Raw genomic sequence first — 19,897 nt, 5'->3', positions numbered from 1 at the left:
ATTCAGAGTGGCAATTTTTGTTTTTGATGATTATTCCATCCCGAAATAATTTCCCTCCTGCCCAATTATACTAGAATTAGGAGCACATTTATACCTGATGAGGTTTAAACTTCTCAACCGCCTGATTCAGAAATGAAGACCTTTGGTGGTTTGTTCATTTTGTCTCTGTGTAGAAAGCTCAGAAGAAAAAAGAATCAATTCCCTTAAGTTTTTCTGGAAGAGGAAGGTTGCTTTGATCTTAGCATGTTGTGCATTTTTTATTGGCTGTTGAATATAAAAAGCTGTAGCCTCATCTGGTTTTTCTGCTATATTTTCGTATTGCAAATCGCGTAACGCCTGCCTTCCAATCTAACTTAAAATGCCAAGGTCCAAAATATCTGTTCAGAATTGATTCATCATTGCAGTTGACAGATTTTGATAGAAACTTATGCAGTGGTTTGGTTAATATTCTGCAGACTGTTAAGTATAGATTCGTGCACTTCAGACCACGAGTTCCTGGATAGAGAGAGACACACACTCATGCTATATTACAGATTCTTCTTCCTACCACTGCAAGAGGCTGTTTTAGCTAATGTAACAGCTGGCTAGGTTATTGCTTCTACAGTGTAACCCATAATGCAAAAGCAGCTCATTTCCAAACATATTAGAGCAACTGAAATTGTTCACATGTCTCTTCTAGGTGATTTTCCTACAAATTTGTGTCAGTTGGTATCCTACTATTTGATAAAATCTTCATTAAGACAACTGCACTTAGTTAAATCTCTCTTACGTAGAGAATTACAGTAAAGTTACAGTAGCTGATTTGAGGCCATCATCATTAACTAAATACATGGTTTTAGAAAATGAATGCAAACTACAAAAATGGCATTGTATAATTAAACATCAAATAGTCCAAGTAATAAAAATCATAAATTAACTGCCTTTCAGTTCTGGTGAGATCCTTTAAATACTGTTTCACAACTTGAACATTGGTTCGTTCATCAGAAGAGTGCCTATCCTTAAAGTTTGGAAATGTCAGCTCTTTTGGAGCACCAATCAGCTGTAAAAAGTAATTGGCATCTTCTTCCAAAGTTTCAAATTTTCCTACAAAATCATAATTGATCAAACATGGATAGCAGAGTTTGCTGACCTTCTCCCAGTGAATGTCCATTCCTACTGGCCGGTGGGAATCCAGCAAATAGTGGATGAACTCTTTGAATTTGACTCCAGATCCATTATTTAATGCTTCTTCACAGGCATTGGGCCGATATTTCTTTATAATTGCCTTCCCAAATACTGGATGGTAGTAACTATTGGGGTGTTCAAATTTGTCCCTAAATGCTGACACTAATCTTTCCATGGGATCACGAACAAACACAGCTTTGGTGTAGGTATTTAAGCGAGTATATATCCCTTTTAAGTCAAAGCTATCTAGCTTTTTCAAGTGTTTCCCATAGTGGACAGCATTATGGGAGATGTTGTATGCAGAGGAGGCCAATCCATTTAGCACCATCAGAATTCTTTTCCAGTTGGAACAGCCAGCCTTTGGTACTTCACAATATAAGATTTTGTGTTTATCTTCTACGTAGATCCTGGATATCATATGAAAAAGATGTGATTGGGGACGACTCACTCCACCGTATTTCTGGCAAAACTCCTGAAGGAAAGACCTCCGTTTTTCTTGGGTTGCGTAAACGTTCTTCCATTTGTTGTCTTTGACTAAACTTTTATTTAAAGGGCTAATTTCCAGTGGCCAATTCATTTCATTGAACTTTCTGAAAAAGGTCTTAGTTCCTTGATGTTTTGCAATCAACTTTTTTGTTGATGACTTTGTGGTTTTACCCAAAGCTTGGTCCTTTTCTTGTGAGTGGCTGATCTCTGTTAAGAGTCCTGTAGGCCTCTCAGAGTTGACTAGAAAATTTTCCTTTATTTTCTTTGGCTCCTCAGGCATGTGAAACTTGGGGTTCTGTTAAAATAGAGCAAGGAGAAAGGTTGGAAGCATATCCATAAACGTGGGTATACCAGATAAGCAACAACACATTTGTTTTAAAACACTATCAAGGGGAACATATTTCATATATGCTGCCAGAAGAGTTTAGCAATTCATGCTGAAGATATATTTTGTAGCAAGCTTCTTCAGTGGAAAACATAGCAATGAAAAATGATATCAGCAAGATGGAGATGATAGGGCCCTGGGTTTTCGTCCTGGCTTTGCCAGTAACTCTACAGAATGTAACTCAATGATTCTGTAGGCCAATGATTCTTCAGCTATTAAGGAGCGTGTTATCTTCAGGTACTGATTTAGTTAGTGCATCTGAATCTAGATAAAAAATGTAATGGTATTTGGATAGAATTTTTGTTGTTGTTTTTGGGGTCATGTGTTGAAATGCACAGAATAGTCCAAAGTCATAAATTACATAAATTGTAGCAAAGTTAATCACAAAGTCCTGGAAACTATTTCAGTTTTTTAAAGAATTTTGTAAAAAGTGCTGTATTTTTCTCTTGGAAATGTTCCATTTTTCTAAATTCATTTATCACAATAATTTAAGAGCTATAACCACAGTAAAATAATTTCATTTTACATTTCCCAAGCGAAGAATGCAAAGTCTACTTTATGTCCTGCTATGTAAAATTGCATCAAAAGTAGGATGAAAATTTTGTTCTCTCGGCAGAAGGATGAATCAGCCCCTCTATCCGTACTCTTCATCTGACTCCATCCTTCCTATAGATCTTGCAGTGACTGGATAAAGGTAGAAATGGAAGATGGGGTTTAAAAGGTAGCATGGGGTTTTCAGGGTGGGATTTTGTCCTCTGATAGGGACAAAACTTACAAGGACTTTGGGTTTTACTCTGGGCGAACTAACTAGGGAGCCTTTGGAGGGTTCCGAGCAGAGAACTGACATGATCTGACTTACATTTGAAAAGAGTGAATGTAGAGAAGACTGGATTAGAGATACAAGTATATGGGGTTATCAGTATGTTATTGGACAAATTAATGAATAAATGATGTGCTCTGGTAACACATGTGGCCACCAGTGTAGAAGTGACGGGAGTAGTGGGGAAAACTCCCTAGAGGGTTAAAAGATTTTTTTTTTTTTTTTTACCATTGTATCCCTAGTGTCTAGAACTGTGTCTAGCATATAATAAAAAAAAAAATCCAAACCCAGTGCCACAGAGTTGATTCCGACTCATAGCGACCTTATAGGACAGAGTAGAACTGCCCCATAGAGTTTCCAAGGAGCGTCTGGTGGATTCGAACTGCCAACCCTTTTGTTAGCAGTCATAGCACTTAACCACTATGCCACCAGGGTTTCCAGCTCTCAAATATTTTTGGAATTAATTAATTAATTAATGGAATTAAATCTTCATGAATGATTAGAAAGTTTCCAGGCTAGGGGTATAGGGAGCTGGGCAGGGCATTCCTAGCAAAAGGCACAGTAAAATAAGCAAAAGAGCTGAGGAACAAAGCAATGTGGTATGGGAGCCAATCCCAGGCATCATGTGCCTTCTACCAGCTGAGCTTTAAGGGGGCTGCTTCCTTCTACAGCAAGAAGATTGTGTGAGTCAGCTCATGCCTTTCCCAAGTAGATGATATTTCATTTTCTTGACCATTGGCCCATCAGGCCAGAAGATAGAGAGGTATTTTCCTTTGCATTTCATTGCTGTTTCCAGGACACACCCTCAGCAAAACCTCGTGCTCCTGTGAAGCACATGCATCCTGCTGAGCCTTTCCTTCCCCTCTTCACACTGTCACTTGCCTTTACCACAATGTCTTCGCCTTACGCACTGAAGACTTTAGCACCTAACTCAGACTTTGCTCTTCGCCCTACTCTTCTCATTACACTTAATGACTCCAGCACCCAGGAACCTTGCAGTTTCTTGACCACCTCACCTCTAACAATTTTTCCCCACTTCACACAGACCTTGCCATCGCTAGTCTGCACCACCTCCATCACCCCTGACCACCATTGTCTAACCTCCCAGCTTGTTGTTACTTTCAGTTTTGTAGTTTCTTGACCATGTTTTCACTGTTATAAAGACTCTTGGCAGTCAGCATGGCTGGTTCTTCATCCTTTAGCTCTCAGCTAAAAAGTCACCTCCATAGAAAGGCTTTCTCTGTCCTTCCTAGGTTATGCCCCCTCTGAGATTATGTCCCACAGTGCCCTGCTTGCTTTCCTGGTAACATTAACTGTCATGTGAAATTATTGTACTTCTGTGTTATGTTTTCTCAACCACTCCAGCTCCATTGCACTAGAATATGATTGCGGAGGCCTTATCCGTCTTGTTCTCTGTTGATGCTCTGGTGCCTAGCACAGTACTAGACACATGAAAGAGGCTGTTGTTGCTGAGTCAAGTTGACTCCGACTCATGGCAACTCCACGTCCAACAGAATGAAACATTACCTGGTTCTGCACCATCTTCATGATCACTGTTATGCTCATGCCCGTTACATAATAGGTGTTCAATAAGTAATTGCTGACTGAGTAAACGTGATTATAGTTTAATGATGGACTTCCAAACAGTTGTTTTAGGACCTTGCTGAAGAAAAATAGTGTTAACAAAAAAGGTCATGGTTAACCTAAGATAAATAATTCACCAATTCTCGTTAAGGTGCTGAAAATCTGTATTCAAACAAAACTTTGGCAGAAGAGAAACCAAATAAAACAGACACATGTTGAGCTGCTCTGGCTAAAGTAAGTGTGGAGAGTGTAGAGCCTTACCTGCCTGTCACATCAGATTGGTTTAAAGTCATTCAGTGCTGACTCGGAATACCTGCGGGGCTTGCTAGCTATTTGGATTCCCAGGCCTTGCTGTGGACACACTGAGTCAGAATCTCGGGGGATAGAAACTCTCCAGCTTAAACAAGCTCCCCAGATACTCTGTAGGCAGTAGGTGCATTCAGGGATCACTGAACTACAGCATAGCAACTGAAAGTAAAAAAAAAAAAAAAAAAAAAGGGACAAGCCCTGAGAGTTCATCTTACACTATCCAGGGGAGAAACACACCAAGATGGTGCATGTGAATATTGTAGTAAAAAGATACAAATACCTGGTTTCACAGCAGGGATGTTACATCAGCTCTCACATGACCCAGATGAAATATGTTTCACGTTTATCTACTTCCTTTTACTGGAAGTTCATGTTCACCAAGAAACTTTCTAACCATTAGTTTGGCTAGGGAGATAATTGCATGAGGGAAAGGTTCGTCACTGCTTATAAAGTAGACTTCAGTCTTGTGTTAGTTTATTAAGTGCTAGTCAGTTTCCTCAACACTGTCAAATTGAAATAATGTCAAAGGGTTAATTCTACCAAAGCAATGCCATCTCTAAAGTCTTCCAGTTGGACAGCTATTAGACTTTCTCCCAGCAACACCCTAACTTCATCATCATTTACCTCATAAAAATCTTTGTTAGGATGTATAGATAAATCCCTCCACATACCTACCCAACTCCATTTCTTTCCAACCACAGAAGAGGCTTTCCATGAATGAGGAGTGTGAACTGCTCAAATCAAAGTTAATGGCATTTTAAAATTCAGGCTACGCTTCCCCAACTATTTTTCTTGGAGCAAAATATAGAACTTTGATATTTAGTTGTCTTATAGTGAATACCAATATCATCATCATAATGATAATAACAAGAAGAACAGCAACAATGATAAGAAGAGTAAAATCTTCCATCTCAGTTTTCCTTTGGAGTACTTCATTCTGATGGTCCCTGAAGCAAACACATCCAAAGCCAAACCATTACCAGAATAAGGTTCTTGCCTCTCACTGGTCAAGAATGAGCAGGTAAGGCACGTAGAGTTTTCCACACGAGCAAAGCTTTACTGAAGAGGCTTGCAAGTGGAGACAAGGAGGGCCTAAAGCAACACTTACCCTCCCTCCCCCAGAACAAAAGACCCACCCAGGTTTTCAAAAGTTCTTCGGCAGGAAAAGATTCATGTTTATTTATTCATAGGCAGGGATATGTTAACTACAGTGCTTTCGCAGCGCAGCGTCTTTCTAAGATGGCTCCTGTTCTGGAGGCCTCTGGGATTTGTAGCAGGACTTATTATGGGGTGTCACACCTGCGCAGTCTCTTGCTCCCTGAGTTTGATTCCCCGGCTACTGCTGCTACTCCTCACTGCCATTGGTGGAAGGTCACACAGTGGTCACAGGTGGATGTTCTGTGCATGTCCCTGGGGCTGGTTTTATTCAGCTGTTTCTGTAAGACAGCTTTAAAGAAGTTCGTGGGCTGTTTTCTAATACCCTGCCCCATTGTTCCAGGGAATGGCTTTGTTTCTGTGCCCTGGCTCATTTCCTGTACTTTGCAGATTTGGGGAGCCCTCTGTTCCCTGTCTTAAAACTTACCCTGCTCCCATCACAACTGGTTCCTCCTTACTTTTTTAAAAATTTTGAAATGACGCAATTACTTTCTGCTCACCAAGTCATGAAATCTGAGATGGCTTTAGCAATCAGAAAGTAAATTGGTCATTTTACATTTCATTCTGTCTCTTTCATCTTTTTAAAGTTTATTACCTCTTAATTGAATATTCTTTAGGGTCCTTCTAATTAGTCTCCAGGCAAATTATTACCAAGTCAGTTTTCCTCAAATGTTTTATTTTTTAATTCCTCAAAACTGCGGACCGGTTCCATAATATAGAAGTAAAGTCACGATTCCAAAGCCGGCACTGTTGGGTCTCTTCTAACTTTTGTGTTCCGCTGTCCCCTGACATACACTCTCTTCCACTTCCTTCCATCCTGGGCTGTCAGCATCCTTTACCCATTTTCTCCCCTTTTCTGGGCACGTTCCAAACCTTCTAGGCTGATATAAAATCCTACTTCCTCCAGGGAAACCACCCAGGTTTCCATCGAGTGACTTGAGTGCTTTGTACTACCTAAAAGGAAAGTAATTTTTTTCTTGCTTACATACCTTTTGCTGTTTGATTTTTTATTGGAGTAACTCTTCTATCACCACCTAAATTGTAAGCTATGACAGAGAGCTATAGTTTTCCATAAATATCTTTAAGGAGTGGGTGTTATTGCAAAGTTAGTTGAAATATATGTAGCCAAAGATGAAAAAAAAAAAGTATTCAAAGACCAGAGCTTGGTCTGGACCCAACCGTGAGTTTTAGGAACAGGTTTGGATTTTCAGTGTCTCCTGAGAAGAACAGGCGCCATACAGAAGGCAGGGCTCTAGAGTGGGTAAAGGCACAGACTCCTGGGGTAGAGCCTCGGCTCTGCCCACCCGGGCTGCGGGATAATGAGTAAGTTTCTTAGCCTTCTGAGACTCAGTTCCTTTATCTGAAAAGTGGGGTTGATAGTAGTAAGTACCCCAAATGTGGCAAGAATTACAAGAGTTAATAGCTGGCACATACTGGTTACCTGTTGCTGTTGAGTTGATTCCGACGCATAGCGACCCTATAGGGCAGAGTAGACCTACCCTCATAGGGTTTCCAAGGAGCAGCTGGTGGATTTGAACTGACTTTTTGGTTAGTAGCCATAGCTCTTAACCACTATACCACCAGGGTTTCCGCTGGCACACAGTAAGTGATATTATTATTGCCATCTTTCCGGGACAATTCATTCACTTCTGACTAAATTGAAACGTGGCAAATATGAAAAATTGTGTCCCGCCACCTATGTGTTTTTAATGCTGACTACAAATTTGTGCTGATGCTACCATTTCTGAGGGTGTCCCACACATTGGAGACTGTGTCTGTGAGGGAGCTTGGTGGGCAATTAACAAGCAAATTTGATGATGATCGTATTAGTGATTAGATGGTGATATTTTCCCCTTCATATCATTTACCTTTGACATGTTTCTAGCTTAACTTCAGAGTATTACTTTTAATAATGTATCTTTTTTAATTCCACTTGAATCCAGAGATGAGTGCAGGTACGTTTCTTCATACTATCATGAAGACTTAGTTTTAATATGAGTCATGTTGGGAGTGGGCTGGAATGCACAAAAGCTGGTACTTTCTGGGAAGGCAAATCAGTGCTCTCTGCCTGGTCCCTCTGTGCTACTGCTATGACTCAGAAATCCTGATTCAAGACTGTGACTGCATTATATCTTCTTTCTAAGTTACATAGAAAAAATAAGGCTACTGTTTCACTTTCAAATTTGCAGATAAATAAATCAAAATAGACTTGCTAACATCACCCTGTAAGGCAATGGAGATTTCAGAAGTGTCTAATTCTCTAAATTCCAACCCAGTTTGCTTTATTTAGCAGAACACCTTGCTTTTTAAACACAAAACCTTAACAAGAGCTGCAACTTTAAGAGAAATATATTCAAAATGTTTGGTTCTCACCCTTTTCTCTCTTAGGCCCTGTTTGCATGATGTTAGCCATGGATGTTGTTGTTGTTACTTACTGTTGATTTGGCTGCTGCTCATGGTGAACCCACACACAACAATACAAAACATTGCCCAGCCCTGAGCCACTTTCATGATTGTCGGTTGTCCGTATGTTCTACTCCATTGCTGTGGCTACTAGGGAGCTCATCTTCTAGCACTCTATCAGATAATATTCTGACATGATCCACAGGGTTTTCATTGGCTAATTTTCGGAAGTAGATTGCCAGGTCTTTCTTTCTAGTGTTAGTCTGTAAGCTCTAAAGAAACCTGTCAAGCATGGGCAACCCTGTTGGTATCTGAAATACATACGGCACAGCTTCCAGCATAATAGCAACACACAAGCCATCACAGTATCACAAACTGACAGATAGGTGGTGGTAACCTTGGATAAAAAACCAAAAAACCAAACCCACTGCCATTGACTCGATTCCGACTCGTAGTGACCCTATAGGACAGAGTAGGACTGCCCCGTAGAGTTTCCAAGGAGCGCCTGGTGGATTCGAACTGCCAGCCTCTTGGATAACAGCCAGAGCACTTAACCACTACGCCACCAGGGTTTCCAACCTTGGATATAAAAGGAGTAACAAAATACAGTCAACTATATTTGGCATGAAGTAAGTAGAAAAAGTGGATGCTTGACCATTGTAACTCTGATATTTCATTGGAATTTTAGACATTAAATAGTTTCAGGATGCAGTTCCTTAAATGCCAGGTTGTATTTAGTTTTCTAAAAATGAGTAGTTGTCAGCCAGCCAGCCTCTCGTCTCTTTGCATTTAAGATGACTACCAATAACAGTATGGGGATCCAGGAGGGCTCTGGGGGAAAAGTTCAGGAGGGAACCCTGACTCCAATACCTTGTTCTAGAGAGTGCAGTTGCTAGGTACAGTTCTTGACTTTGTTTTCAGAAGTATGTTGAGGAAGAAGGAACTAGCTGCTCTGGGTTGGAAAAAAAAAAAAAAAAAAAAACCTAAGTGTAAAGTTGTTATTACCTTTTTTTTTTTTTTTTGGTGGTGGGTAGGGAGAGAAGGATTGTTATGGGCATAGATTAAGCAAGCAACAGATTTTCACAAGGAAGATGAATGAGTTCATGAAGTGATACCTGATATGGGAATCGCCAGAGGGTCAGGGAGTGTCAGAGGCATGGGTCAGCAGTGGAGGAGGGAATCAGGGTACTCCCATTGGATGACAAATGGAAGTGCAACGGAGAAGAAAGCTGTTGTGAGGCCAGGTGCATGGTGGCTGTATAAGTCAGTGAGGTATAAAAAGAACATTGAATTTTGAGTCAGATCAACTAGGACCTCTACTTATTACTTGGGTGATTTTAAGATATTGCCTTTGTGTTTCCCTAGAAGCAGACCCTGAGACAAGGATTTGAATGCAAATGGTTTATTTGGGAATTTATTCCAGGAAACACTGGTAGGAGAGTGGAGAAGTGAGACAGGGAGTGGAAGACAGAGAATAAACAATGAATTATCAAGCAAGTTAGCACTGTGAGAATTGGAGCTTAATTCTACTCAGGAACTCTCAGAGCCAATGCAGAAAACGTGCCCAGAGTTAGCCCACCAAACCCGATCAGTTACTGGTTGAAGGCTTCTGGAGGAGAGAGCTGGCATTCGAGCCTGCCCCACAGGTAAGCAGAGAACAAAGACATGTTGAGTTGAGGGTATATGGGAAGGGCACAGAGAGTAAATGAACATTCTGCATTCCCTGCTTCTCATCTTTAATGTGGGAGCCCTAATAGCTATTCTTGGACATATTGAAATGGAAGTGATGGTACTTGGCTGCGATCCAGGATCCCTAACACCCAAATTCTGCCTTATCATAGTCACACTCCTTTTGGAAGTGTTCATGGTATGTGTTTTAATATGTACTCATAAAAGAAGGCTGAGAAAAGGAACACCTTATAGCTGAATGGAATGCTAGCCCTGTTAAGCTGAGCTAGACCACACAGATTGGCAAGAATTCTCTTGCCCAGAGCAGGCAGGCCTAAGGGCCAGCACTAACTTTGTCCAAGAGGCCTCTTTAGACCTTTTACTGAAGCTCATGTTAAAATCTCAGCCCTTTGAGTCTGATACTCTGATGGTAAGGAAAGTAGAGTCATTTAAAATATTAATTCAGTAAATGAAGTTAATGGAGCCCAGTGCAGTGTCTGACATATAGTAGGTTTCCTCTATACTGGGTATGTCATCCATAACGCCTACCTTCCCAACTTCAGACTGAAATTGCCACTGCAATGGACCCTGTTCATGGAGGCTGCAGTAGGGCAGGCACTGATTCAATTAGGAGTAGGCAGCTTATCCACGGCAATGGGTTTTAAATGGGTAGCTTATCCACAGGCCAACTGGCAACCAATGAAGTGGCTGGAACAATGGACTCCGCCCACGTGAGGAGACAGAGCTAGCTAAATCAAAGAGACCATCTCCCCTCTGGGTTCTAGACTAGAAAATATGGAGAGGATTGGCCAGTTATTGGTAAGAAAAAAAAAAAGAGCAGTCAAAAAGAGAAGTAGAGCCCAAAGGAATAGTTGAGTCCAAATTAATCATGGAGCTAAGGGCTTTTGCATGTGGTGAAGGCCCAAGTTCCAGGAAGCAACTTATACCTGGGGCCTGTTTCTTCCCCCACCCATTGCCTATTGGTCCAAAGCTACTTAAGCCCTGGTAACAGCAACAACAACTGTGAGAGCAGCAGTGACACAGGCAGCCATACATTCCATTGGTCTCATTTGGTTAAGAAGCAGCCAACCCCAGATCAGATTTGCCTGTGTCAGCACCTTTGAGTGGCACACACCTCCTTCTGGCTTACATTTGTCCGCATATCTGACAGTTCAGCTTTGAGTAAAGCGGAGCCTGGCCCAACCATCTTGGTCTAGAATAGGTAACTTGTACTTTGGTGCTACTATTGGTTACTTGGGGCCTGAGCTAGGAGGAGCAAATTGCCTATGGCACCAGATCGTGCCCTGGGGATCCTGAGGTCATGCTGAGGAGTGTTTATTTTCAGGATTTGAATGCAAAGGAAGAATGCAAGACATAAGCTAGCAGCAAGGCTGAAGGGTGGGAAGGCAAGAGGGGATCCAAATGGGTCGCCATATGAGGGACCAGAGTAAACGAAGCCCTAAGGAAGCAAAGTGAGAATCAAGTGATAACTTTGCAAGGTCTTATCTATTCGTGAATTAAAATCAATTTTATTTCAAGAATACCATTTCATCAACTTTAAATTTAGAAGCTTTTTTTTTTTTTTGCAGGGGGAGGGTTACAAGCTTCAGGATTATTGTCCCTGGAAGATGACGGTACTTGATTCTACATCTCAATAAAAGGGCAACTAAGAGGCATCCGTGGCTGTGGTCTCTCTTTTTGTTTTCCCTTCCTTTGCAACAACAAAAAGAAAACCCTGTTAGTGGTTAGGAGCTACAGCTGCTAACCAAAGGGTCGGCAGTTTGAATCCACCAGGCGCTTCTTGGAAATTCTATGGTGCAGTTCTACTCTGTCCTATAGGGTTGCTATGAGTTGGAATCGACTTGATGGCACTGGGCTTTTTTTTTTTTTTTGGTTTTCTTTGCAAGGCCAGGTGTGAGCTGTACTAATCCTGATCCCTTAGCCTGAGTGTGTGAGTCATCTGTGTCTGGACAGCCTCAGGCCTGAGCTGTTACGGGATGAGCTCCTACTGGACATAGGAGGATCACAGGGGGGTGCCTGCCATCTGCAGCCAAGCCTAGGAAAGTGCAACAGCATGTTTCTGGTGGACAGGGTAGGGTGGGGCCACTCCAACCCCATTTGTTATTTTCTTTAGGGCAGGACTGGAGGCTGGTGTTGCCATCCAATCATAATTCTCTTGTATCTTGGCAGACTGATGGACAGGGATGTCCTTAATCTATTTATAGAGACACAGGTATCACAAAACAAGCAGCAGACACTGCATCAACTTCACTCCCCTTTTTCTCACTACGATTCTGTAATCTATCCTTTGGAAGGAGCAAAGACATCTTGGTATTCCTTGCTCAGAAATACACCAACTTATTAACTCCATCTACTCCCCACACAAGGAGAAACTTGTCCACAGCAGGGGAAAGGAAGTCTCAGGCTTCACACAGGGGCTTTTCCTACAGCTTCTCATAACTGTAGGTCACTAGTAACCAGCTTGTAGCCAATATTGTAGCAAAATGATAACGTATGAAATTTAGTGTCATTCACCTGTGAGATCCAAAGAAATTACTTGGACTTCTGGATCAGTTTGCAGACCAGTGGGAAGACCTTTTTGCTTTATCTGTGACTCTTGACCCATACTGTTGAGATTCCCTGGTCCAGAGTGTGTTCCCTTCTGAGCTAAGAGAGTATATTATACCAATTGGCAGGGGAGGCCCATTTGTCTGTCTTGACCCCTGTCAGGGCTCCATTCTACTTTAGTTAAAGGAAAGCTTCTAGAATCAAGATAATTGGAACAGAATGAGTGACCTGTGAGCTGTGTGTCTGGATCAGTGACGAAATGAGAAAGGTCAAAGGTATCTTTCAACTCCAGATAAACTCTCAGTGACTGAAGAACCTGGGCCCCATGATTTTTTAATCACTAAGACAGTAGCCCTATAATGCTGTCTCCATGGTTACTGATACATTGAGGAAAACCATTCACTTCCTGCCATGACTAGAGGCCCATGTAAACAGACCACCTGAGAGTTCAGTCCACAAACTGACTGCTTTTTGTCCAGGCCCCTAGTAGACTAATTTTTAGCAAAGTCTAGTTTTCATATGCTAGGTAGTAACTTAGCAGACGTATGGCCATAAAGATGGAAACGAACATTTTCATGTACTACTGCATTTTGAAATAGTTTCTCTGGGGCTATAGTATACTTCAGGTGTTCATCCCCAAGGTAACTAGTATCATTCTGCTTCAGTAATCACATTCTCCTACCTTCATCCCATCACTTTTCAGTTCAGTTATCTCCCTCAAGGTATTTCCTAGCCTCCATCCCTGCACTGTTTCAGAAGGGGGAGGACAATCTTGGGGACTGTGATGGTTAATTTTATATGGCTAGGCTATGGTACCCAGTTATTTGGCCAAACACGAGTTTAGATGTCTCCTGATTGTATTTTTTCAGATGTAATTGAGTCCCTGGGTGGTGCAAATAGCCAACATGCTCTGCTGCTAACCAAAAGGCTAGTGGTTAGAGTCTTCCCAGAGGTACCTTCGAAGAAAGGCCTGGTGCTCTACTTTCAAAAGACCATAGCCATTGACAACTCTACAGAGTTCAGTTCTACTCTGTCACCATAAGTCGAATTGACTCTAAGACAACTGATTTTTTAAATTAACAATTACAACCAGTTGACTTTAAGTAAAGAAGATTACCCCCAGTAATGTGGATACATCTCATTCAATCAGTTCAAGGCTTTAAGAGCAAAAGCTGAGGTTTCCTGCAGAGTAAGCAGTTCTGCCTCAAGGTTGTACCATCGAAATCCTAAGTTGCCAGGCTGCCAGCCTGCCCTACAAATTTGAGACTTGCCAGCTCCCACAACTGCATGAGATAACTCATTAAAATAAACCTCTTAATCTAACTACCTACCTACCTAATCTCCTACTGTTTTGGTTTCCCTGAAGAATCCTGACTGGTAGAAGGATTTGCAGGTACACAGACCAGCTTACAAAAGAGCCCTGTGGAAACAGGCAGGTCGTGAGACACATACTCCACACCTACTTCACCCCAACTACTTACAAAATGGGAGGACGATAGCTCTAAAGATGACGACACATAGTAGATTTTCACCCCTAGTCATTTTTTACTGTAATTCTCAATGGCCTCACATGGAAACAAACCTGGATGGTGGAAGGGCAGGAGGCAGGCCCCATGGCTGTCACTTGAGTGAGAAGCCCACAGTGACAAAGATGAAATCAAAGAGGAAGGCAAGACCATACCTTGTAGGAATATTTGATTGTAGTAAGGATTTTGGATTTTATTAAGTCATTGGAGGTTTCAGACAGGAGGATAATATATGATTTAACAGTTCAAAGTGCTCACCCTGTATGCCACGTGGAGAATGGACTAGGGGCTGATAGGAGAGGAAGCAGGAGAAAATTAGAATATCCCAGAGAGAGACAGGTGGCTTGTAACAGTTGAGATGGAACAAAAAGGAGACTGCAGGATATAGTTTCACAAAAAATTCCATGCTAATTTTTCTGAGGTCATGTCCCAACTCCCAAATTTTCAGTGCCACTGTACTGTATTTGTTGCTAAAGCAAATCTGAATAACTTTGGTTTTCTAAGCCTGCCATGACTTGTCTCTTCTTTAAATGGCTGCCCATCCTTTAGGCAAATGCCCATCTTGTCCAGGAACCCCTCCCTGACCACTCTGGTTTTTATCGACTGCCAACTTCTCCAAACTCCCACAATACTTAGACCAGTACCACCCGTCGTCGAGTCAATTCCGACTCATGGCGACCCTATGTGTATCAGAGTAGAACTGGGCTTCATAGGGTTTTCAGTGGCTGATTTTTGGGAAGTAGATCACCAGGCTTTTCTGCTGAAGTGCCTCTGGGTAGACTCAAATTTCTAAGCTTTCAGTTAGGAGCTGAGCACATTAACTGTTTTCACCACCCAGGGACCCCATAATACCTATACTGAATAGTTAATAAGAGAGCATGTAATAACACGGGCTCAGTTATTCTGTATAATGTTTAAGGTATGTTAGTCTTCTCTTTCAAGATAGAAAAGCCCTTTAGAGCAGGCACCATGCTTGCACTTTCTTCCACAACCTCCACAGCACTTGGCACAGCCCTAAACGGAAGGCATTTGTTCAAAATTGCATATTGATTGATTGGAAGCACACATCATAGGCATTTGTCTCTTTACGGCTTCTCTTATATGAAGAAGAGTGATTATCTGTCAATATTCATTGCACCATTGAAACAATATGCAATGTATTAATCATCTCTGAGATAACCAGATGAGGCTTTATTGTAATCTCTTCCTATTTTGCTGAGATAATTTCACTTGCTTTGGAGTTTATGAGGCCATAAGTGGCTCCCATCTGTTGATGAGCATATTTCTAAGAGTCATTTAGTCTCAAGTATGGAATACTTGAGGGGAAGTTAAATTGTAACTTTTATATTAAGTGTCATCTTAGTAACAGAACCAAAATTGGAAGCATGTGTTCAGTTTGGGGTCTTTCATTTTCAAAGCTTTAGGTCAGGAAAAGAATTAATTTCATTTGTTTACAAAGTAGATTATGCCTAATAAAATCTATTTTGTTTATAGTCGCATTTTAGTCAATCCATTGCCTCAGAAAATGAGAGAAATCTGATTGGCTAATCATTCAACATAGTAAATTACATTATTCTACATTCACAGAACATTGGCCTAATTGAATTAGCCAGTAATAGCATGATGAAAATATTCCCTTCTAATACATTTTGGGCAAGGCATATGCCAGTGATGAAAGAGTGAAGAATCCTGTTTATTCCACCCGTGTTTGATGATTGGCCACAGAATGTAACATAACACTTCTGTGGAGAATAACTTTTTCCACATTAAGGGTAATAAAGATGTGGCAGCTTTCACTGGGTCCCTTACTCATACCTGGAATTTTCACTACTTGTCTGTACTTCTTTTCCTTCCCAGAAATGTGTTCTCTGATAAGTGCTACCTTAGAAAATAAAATTAAGTAAAATTCGTTTCAATTTATGCATAACGGAAGGGACAACTGTTGTTACCTTTCTCTCACTAAGCAGAGGTAGAAAACTCTCGAGGCACTTTCCTTCACTCTTGAGATTCTAATGAGGCCCAAGAGCACTTCCCTCAGCAAAATGCTCAAACACACAAAAATCTGTACACGATGTCAGGGAAGTCTATCCATAGATGCTGGCAGGGATTTGTTTTAAGGGGTCTGTCTATGCCATATATATAATATGGATTCTACAGAAATGGCCTGGTATTAATGACCCTTACTTCTTAAAAACAGATGCAAAGATACCAATGATCATGAATATGGTGCAGGGTTGCGCAAAGTTTCATCCTGTTATCATAAGGCCGCCAAGAGTCAGAGCCAACACTCCATGGTAACTAAAAACAGCAATGACTTCTTAAAACACGTTTTTTTTTTTTTTTTTTTTTTTTTTTTTTTTTTATTAAGCTTCAAGTGAACATTTACCATTCCAATCAGTCTGTCACATGTAGGTTTACATACATCTTACTCCCTTCTCCCACTTGCTCTCCCCCTATTGAGTCAGCCCTTACAGTCTCTCGTTTCGTGCCAATTTTACCTTCTTCCATCTCTCTCTATCTTCCCATCCCCCCTCCAGTCAAGAGTTGCCAACACACTCTCCCGTGTCCACCTGATTTAATTAGCTCGCTCTTCATCAGTATCTCTCTCCCCCCCACTGACCAGTCCTTTTCATGCCTGATGATTTGTCTTCGGGGTTGGTTCCTGTCCTGTGCCATCAGAAGTTCTGGGGAGCATTGTCTCTGGGATTCCTCTAGTCGCAATCATACCATTAGGTGTGGTCTTTTAATGAGAATTTGGGGTCTGTATCCCATTGGTCTCCTGCTCCCTCAGGAGTTGTCTCTTGTGCTCCCTGACAGGGCAGACATCGATTGTGGCCGGGCACCAACTTGTTCTTCTGGTCTCAGGATATTGTAGGTCTCTGGTTCAAGTGGCCCTTTCTGTCTCTTGGGTTCTTAGTTGTCGTGTGACCTTGGTGTTCTTCCTTTGCCTTTGCTCCCGGTGGGTTGAGACCAATTAATGTATTTTAGATGGCTGCTTGTTGGCATTTAGGACCCCAGGTGCCACAATTCAAAGTGGGATGCAGAGTGTTTTCATAATAGAATTGTTTTGCCCATTGATTTAGAAGTCCTCTCAAACCAAGTTCCCCAGACCCCAGCCCCTGCTTCGCTATCCTTTGAAGCTTTCATTTTATCTCGGAAACCTCTTTACTTTTAATCCTGTCCAATTAGGCTGACCTTCCTTGTTTTGAGTGTTGTCTTTCCCTTCACCCAAAGCAGTTCCCATCTACAGATTGATCAATAAAAAGCCCTCTCCCTCCCTCCCTCCCTCCCTCCCTCCCCCCTTTGTAACCACAAAAGTATGTGTTCTTTTCCGTTTTTTCTATTCCTCAAGATCTTATAATAGTGGTCTTATACAATATTTGTCCTTTTGCAACTGACTCATTTCGCTCAGCATAATGCCTTCCAGATTCCTCCATGTTATGAAATGTTTCAGAGATTCGTCACTGTTCTTTATCGATGCGTAGTATTCCATTGTGTGAATATACCACAATTTATTTACCCATTCGTCCGTTGATGGACATCTTGGTTGCTTCCAGCTTTTTGCTATTGTAAACAGAGCTGCAATAAACATGGGTGTGCATATATCTGTTTGTGTGAAGGGTCTTGTATTTTTAGGGTATATTCCGAGGAGTGGGATTTCTGGTTTGTATGGTAGTTCTATTTCTAACTGTTTAAGATAACGCCAGATGGATTTCCACAGTGGTTGTACCATTTTACAATCCCACCAGCAGTGTATGAGAGTTCCAGTCTCTCCGCAGCCTCTCCAACATTTATTATTTTGTGATTTTTGAATTAATGCCAGTCTAGTTGGTGTCAGATGGAATCTCATCGTAGTTTTAATTTGCATTTCTCTAATGACTAATGATCGAGAGCATTTTCTCATGTATCTGTTGGCTGCCTGAATATCTTCTTTAGTGAAATGTGTGTTCATATCCTTTGCCCACTTCTTGATTGGGTTGTTTGTCTTTTTGTGGTTGAGTTTTGACAGAATCATGTAGATTTTAGAGATCAGGCGCTGGTCTGAGATGTCATAGCTGAATATTCTTTCCCAGTCTGTAGGTGGTCTTTTTACTCTTTTGGTGAAGTCTTTAGATGAGCATAGGTGTTTGATTTTTAGAAGCTCCCAGTTATCGGGTTTCTCTTCATCATTTTTGGTAAAAACACGTTTTTTTATGTCATCAAGCAACTTTTGCTCAAAATGACTACTATTCCAGTGCCCCTTTCACATAATTCCAGAAGACACCAAGTTTTCATGTGAGTCCTCCATTCTTTATCACAAGAAGAAACAATAACACGGGTAAAGTAGCTTAAAAGGTAGATAACTACCATTGTTTACTGAGTATTTTAGATACTCAATATTGTTAAAGATATTCAATATTGCTGAATATTTTAGAATGCGTATTCAAACATGCTGAAAACCTGTTCTGTGGTGCATTGTGACCATAGCTTCAATCCATGAAGTTTAAGTGAAAGGCTTTGTACAGGGAGGTGGTGTTTGAGTGACTAAAATGCTGAAGGGTCTCTACTAATTGCACTTTTCACTAGTAGAACTTGGCTAGTAAGGTTTGATGTAATGTGTTAAGAGAAAAATCCTGAATGTTGGTGCTAACCATTTTGCTAAGAAAACCCACTGAATGGAGAATTTTTATTTATCCAGCTCATCTCATCTTCAGGTGCTGATGCTAGCAAGTAGCAGGGGGTGGGGTGGGGGGCAGGTATGATTAGCAAAACTCAAAAGAGAGGAAGACGAAGAGAATCAGAGTGACTAGAAAATCATGTGCTGAATAGATTTCACTGGCCTAGTGGGTGACAGCATCTTAGGCGGGTGTGATTCATTTACATTCGATGGTAAAGTTACTATTTTTATTCTTTTTAACAGATGCTACATTTTCCACACAGTGTTTCAGTGTCCCATATTTCTTCACACTAGTGCACATGCAATGATGCAGTTGTTATTGATAATGAGGAACTTACAAAAGAGTTTTTAGAAGATTTATTATTTTTTTTTCCTGGAAAATACAAGAACAAGAGAACATTTTACAGTGGATGAGAACAGAGGATTGTAGTTCAATTCTAGTTTTACATCCATAATATTTTTGTCTGGCTCTGCTGAGGAAACACTGCCAGTGGGCAACAGATTATCTCAATATATTCTTTTTTTTTTTCCTTCAGTTCTTAATCTCTTTTCAGTTCACAAATAATTTTTTCTGAGACCAGATTCACTTATTTTTCACTTGTTTAATTAAAAAGCAATTTAAAGCTCAATAGGGACTCTACAGTGAGTATATGCTCATCTTGATTGTTAAAATGTTCTGAAAAGAGACATACCAAATCATATATATCTGTATTCCGGGGTCTCATAACTAATTGCTATGATGTTGGTGTCAAAACCGGGGTGCTGATTAGGGTAGTCATATGTAGGATCATTTAATTAGTAGGAGAACTTTCAGAGGAAATACCGATGCAGTGTAATGGTGAAGAAAAGGGTTTCAGAATGAGATATGCCCAGATTCATATTCTGGCTCTTCCACTTATCAGCTATGTGGCTTCATTCAGAAGATATTTACAGCACTATAGAATAGCAACGGGAGTCGCACTGTTGAGTTGGAACACCTGATTCAATTTGGCTCAGCCATTTACCACGTGTGTGATCTTGGACGAGCTACTTTAACCTCTCTAATCTTAAATCCCGTGATTTGTACCTACATCACAGGGTGACGTAGTGAGATTTAAATGAGATAATTGTATGTAAATTTAGCATACTTCCTACAAACAGAAAGCTCATTAAGTGGGCAATAGGTTATCTCA

The 19,897-nt window shown here is 41.0% G+C and overlaps 1 protein-coding gene across 1 annotated transcript in view; it reads right to left on the bottom strand.

Annotated features, from left to right (window-relative positions):
• Positions 1 to 853: 853 nt before the first annotated feature.
• The window catches only part of CHST9 (carbohydrate sulfotransferase 9), a 255,525-nt gene continuing 236,481 nt past the window's right edge, over positions 854 to 19,897 (bottom strand). The window contains exon 5 of the mRNA XM_003406345.4: positions 854 to 1,945. Within this exon, the coding sequence (XP_003406393.2) occupies positions 854 to 1,945 (1,092 nt within the window). The remainder of the gene's footprint in view (positions 1,946 to 19,897) is intronic.

This window comes from Loxodonta africana, chromosome 11, assembly GCF_030014295.1.
Source record: "Loxodonta africana isolate mLoxAfr1 chromosome 11, mLoxAfr1.hap2, whole genome shotgun sequence".
Classification (NCBI taxonomy): domain Eukaryota; kingdom Metazoa; phylum Chordata; class Mammalia; order Proboscidea; family Elephantidae; genus Loxodonta; species Loxodonta africana.
This window is presented reverse-complemented; position numbering and strand designations above follow the sequence as displayed.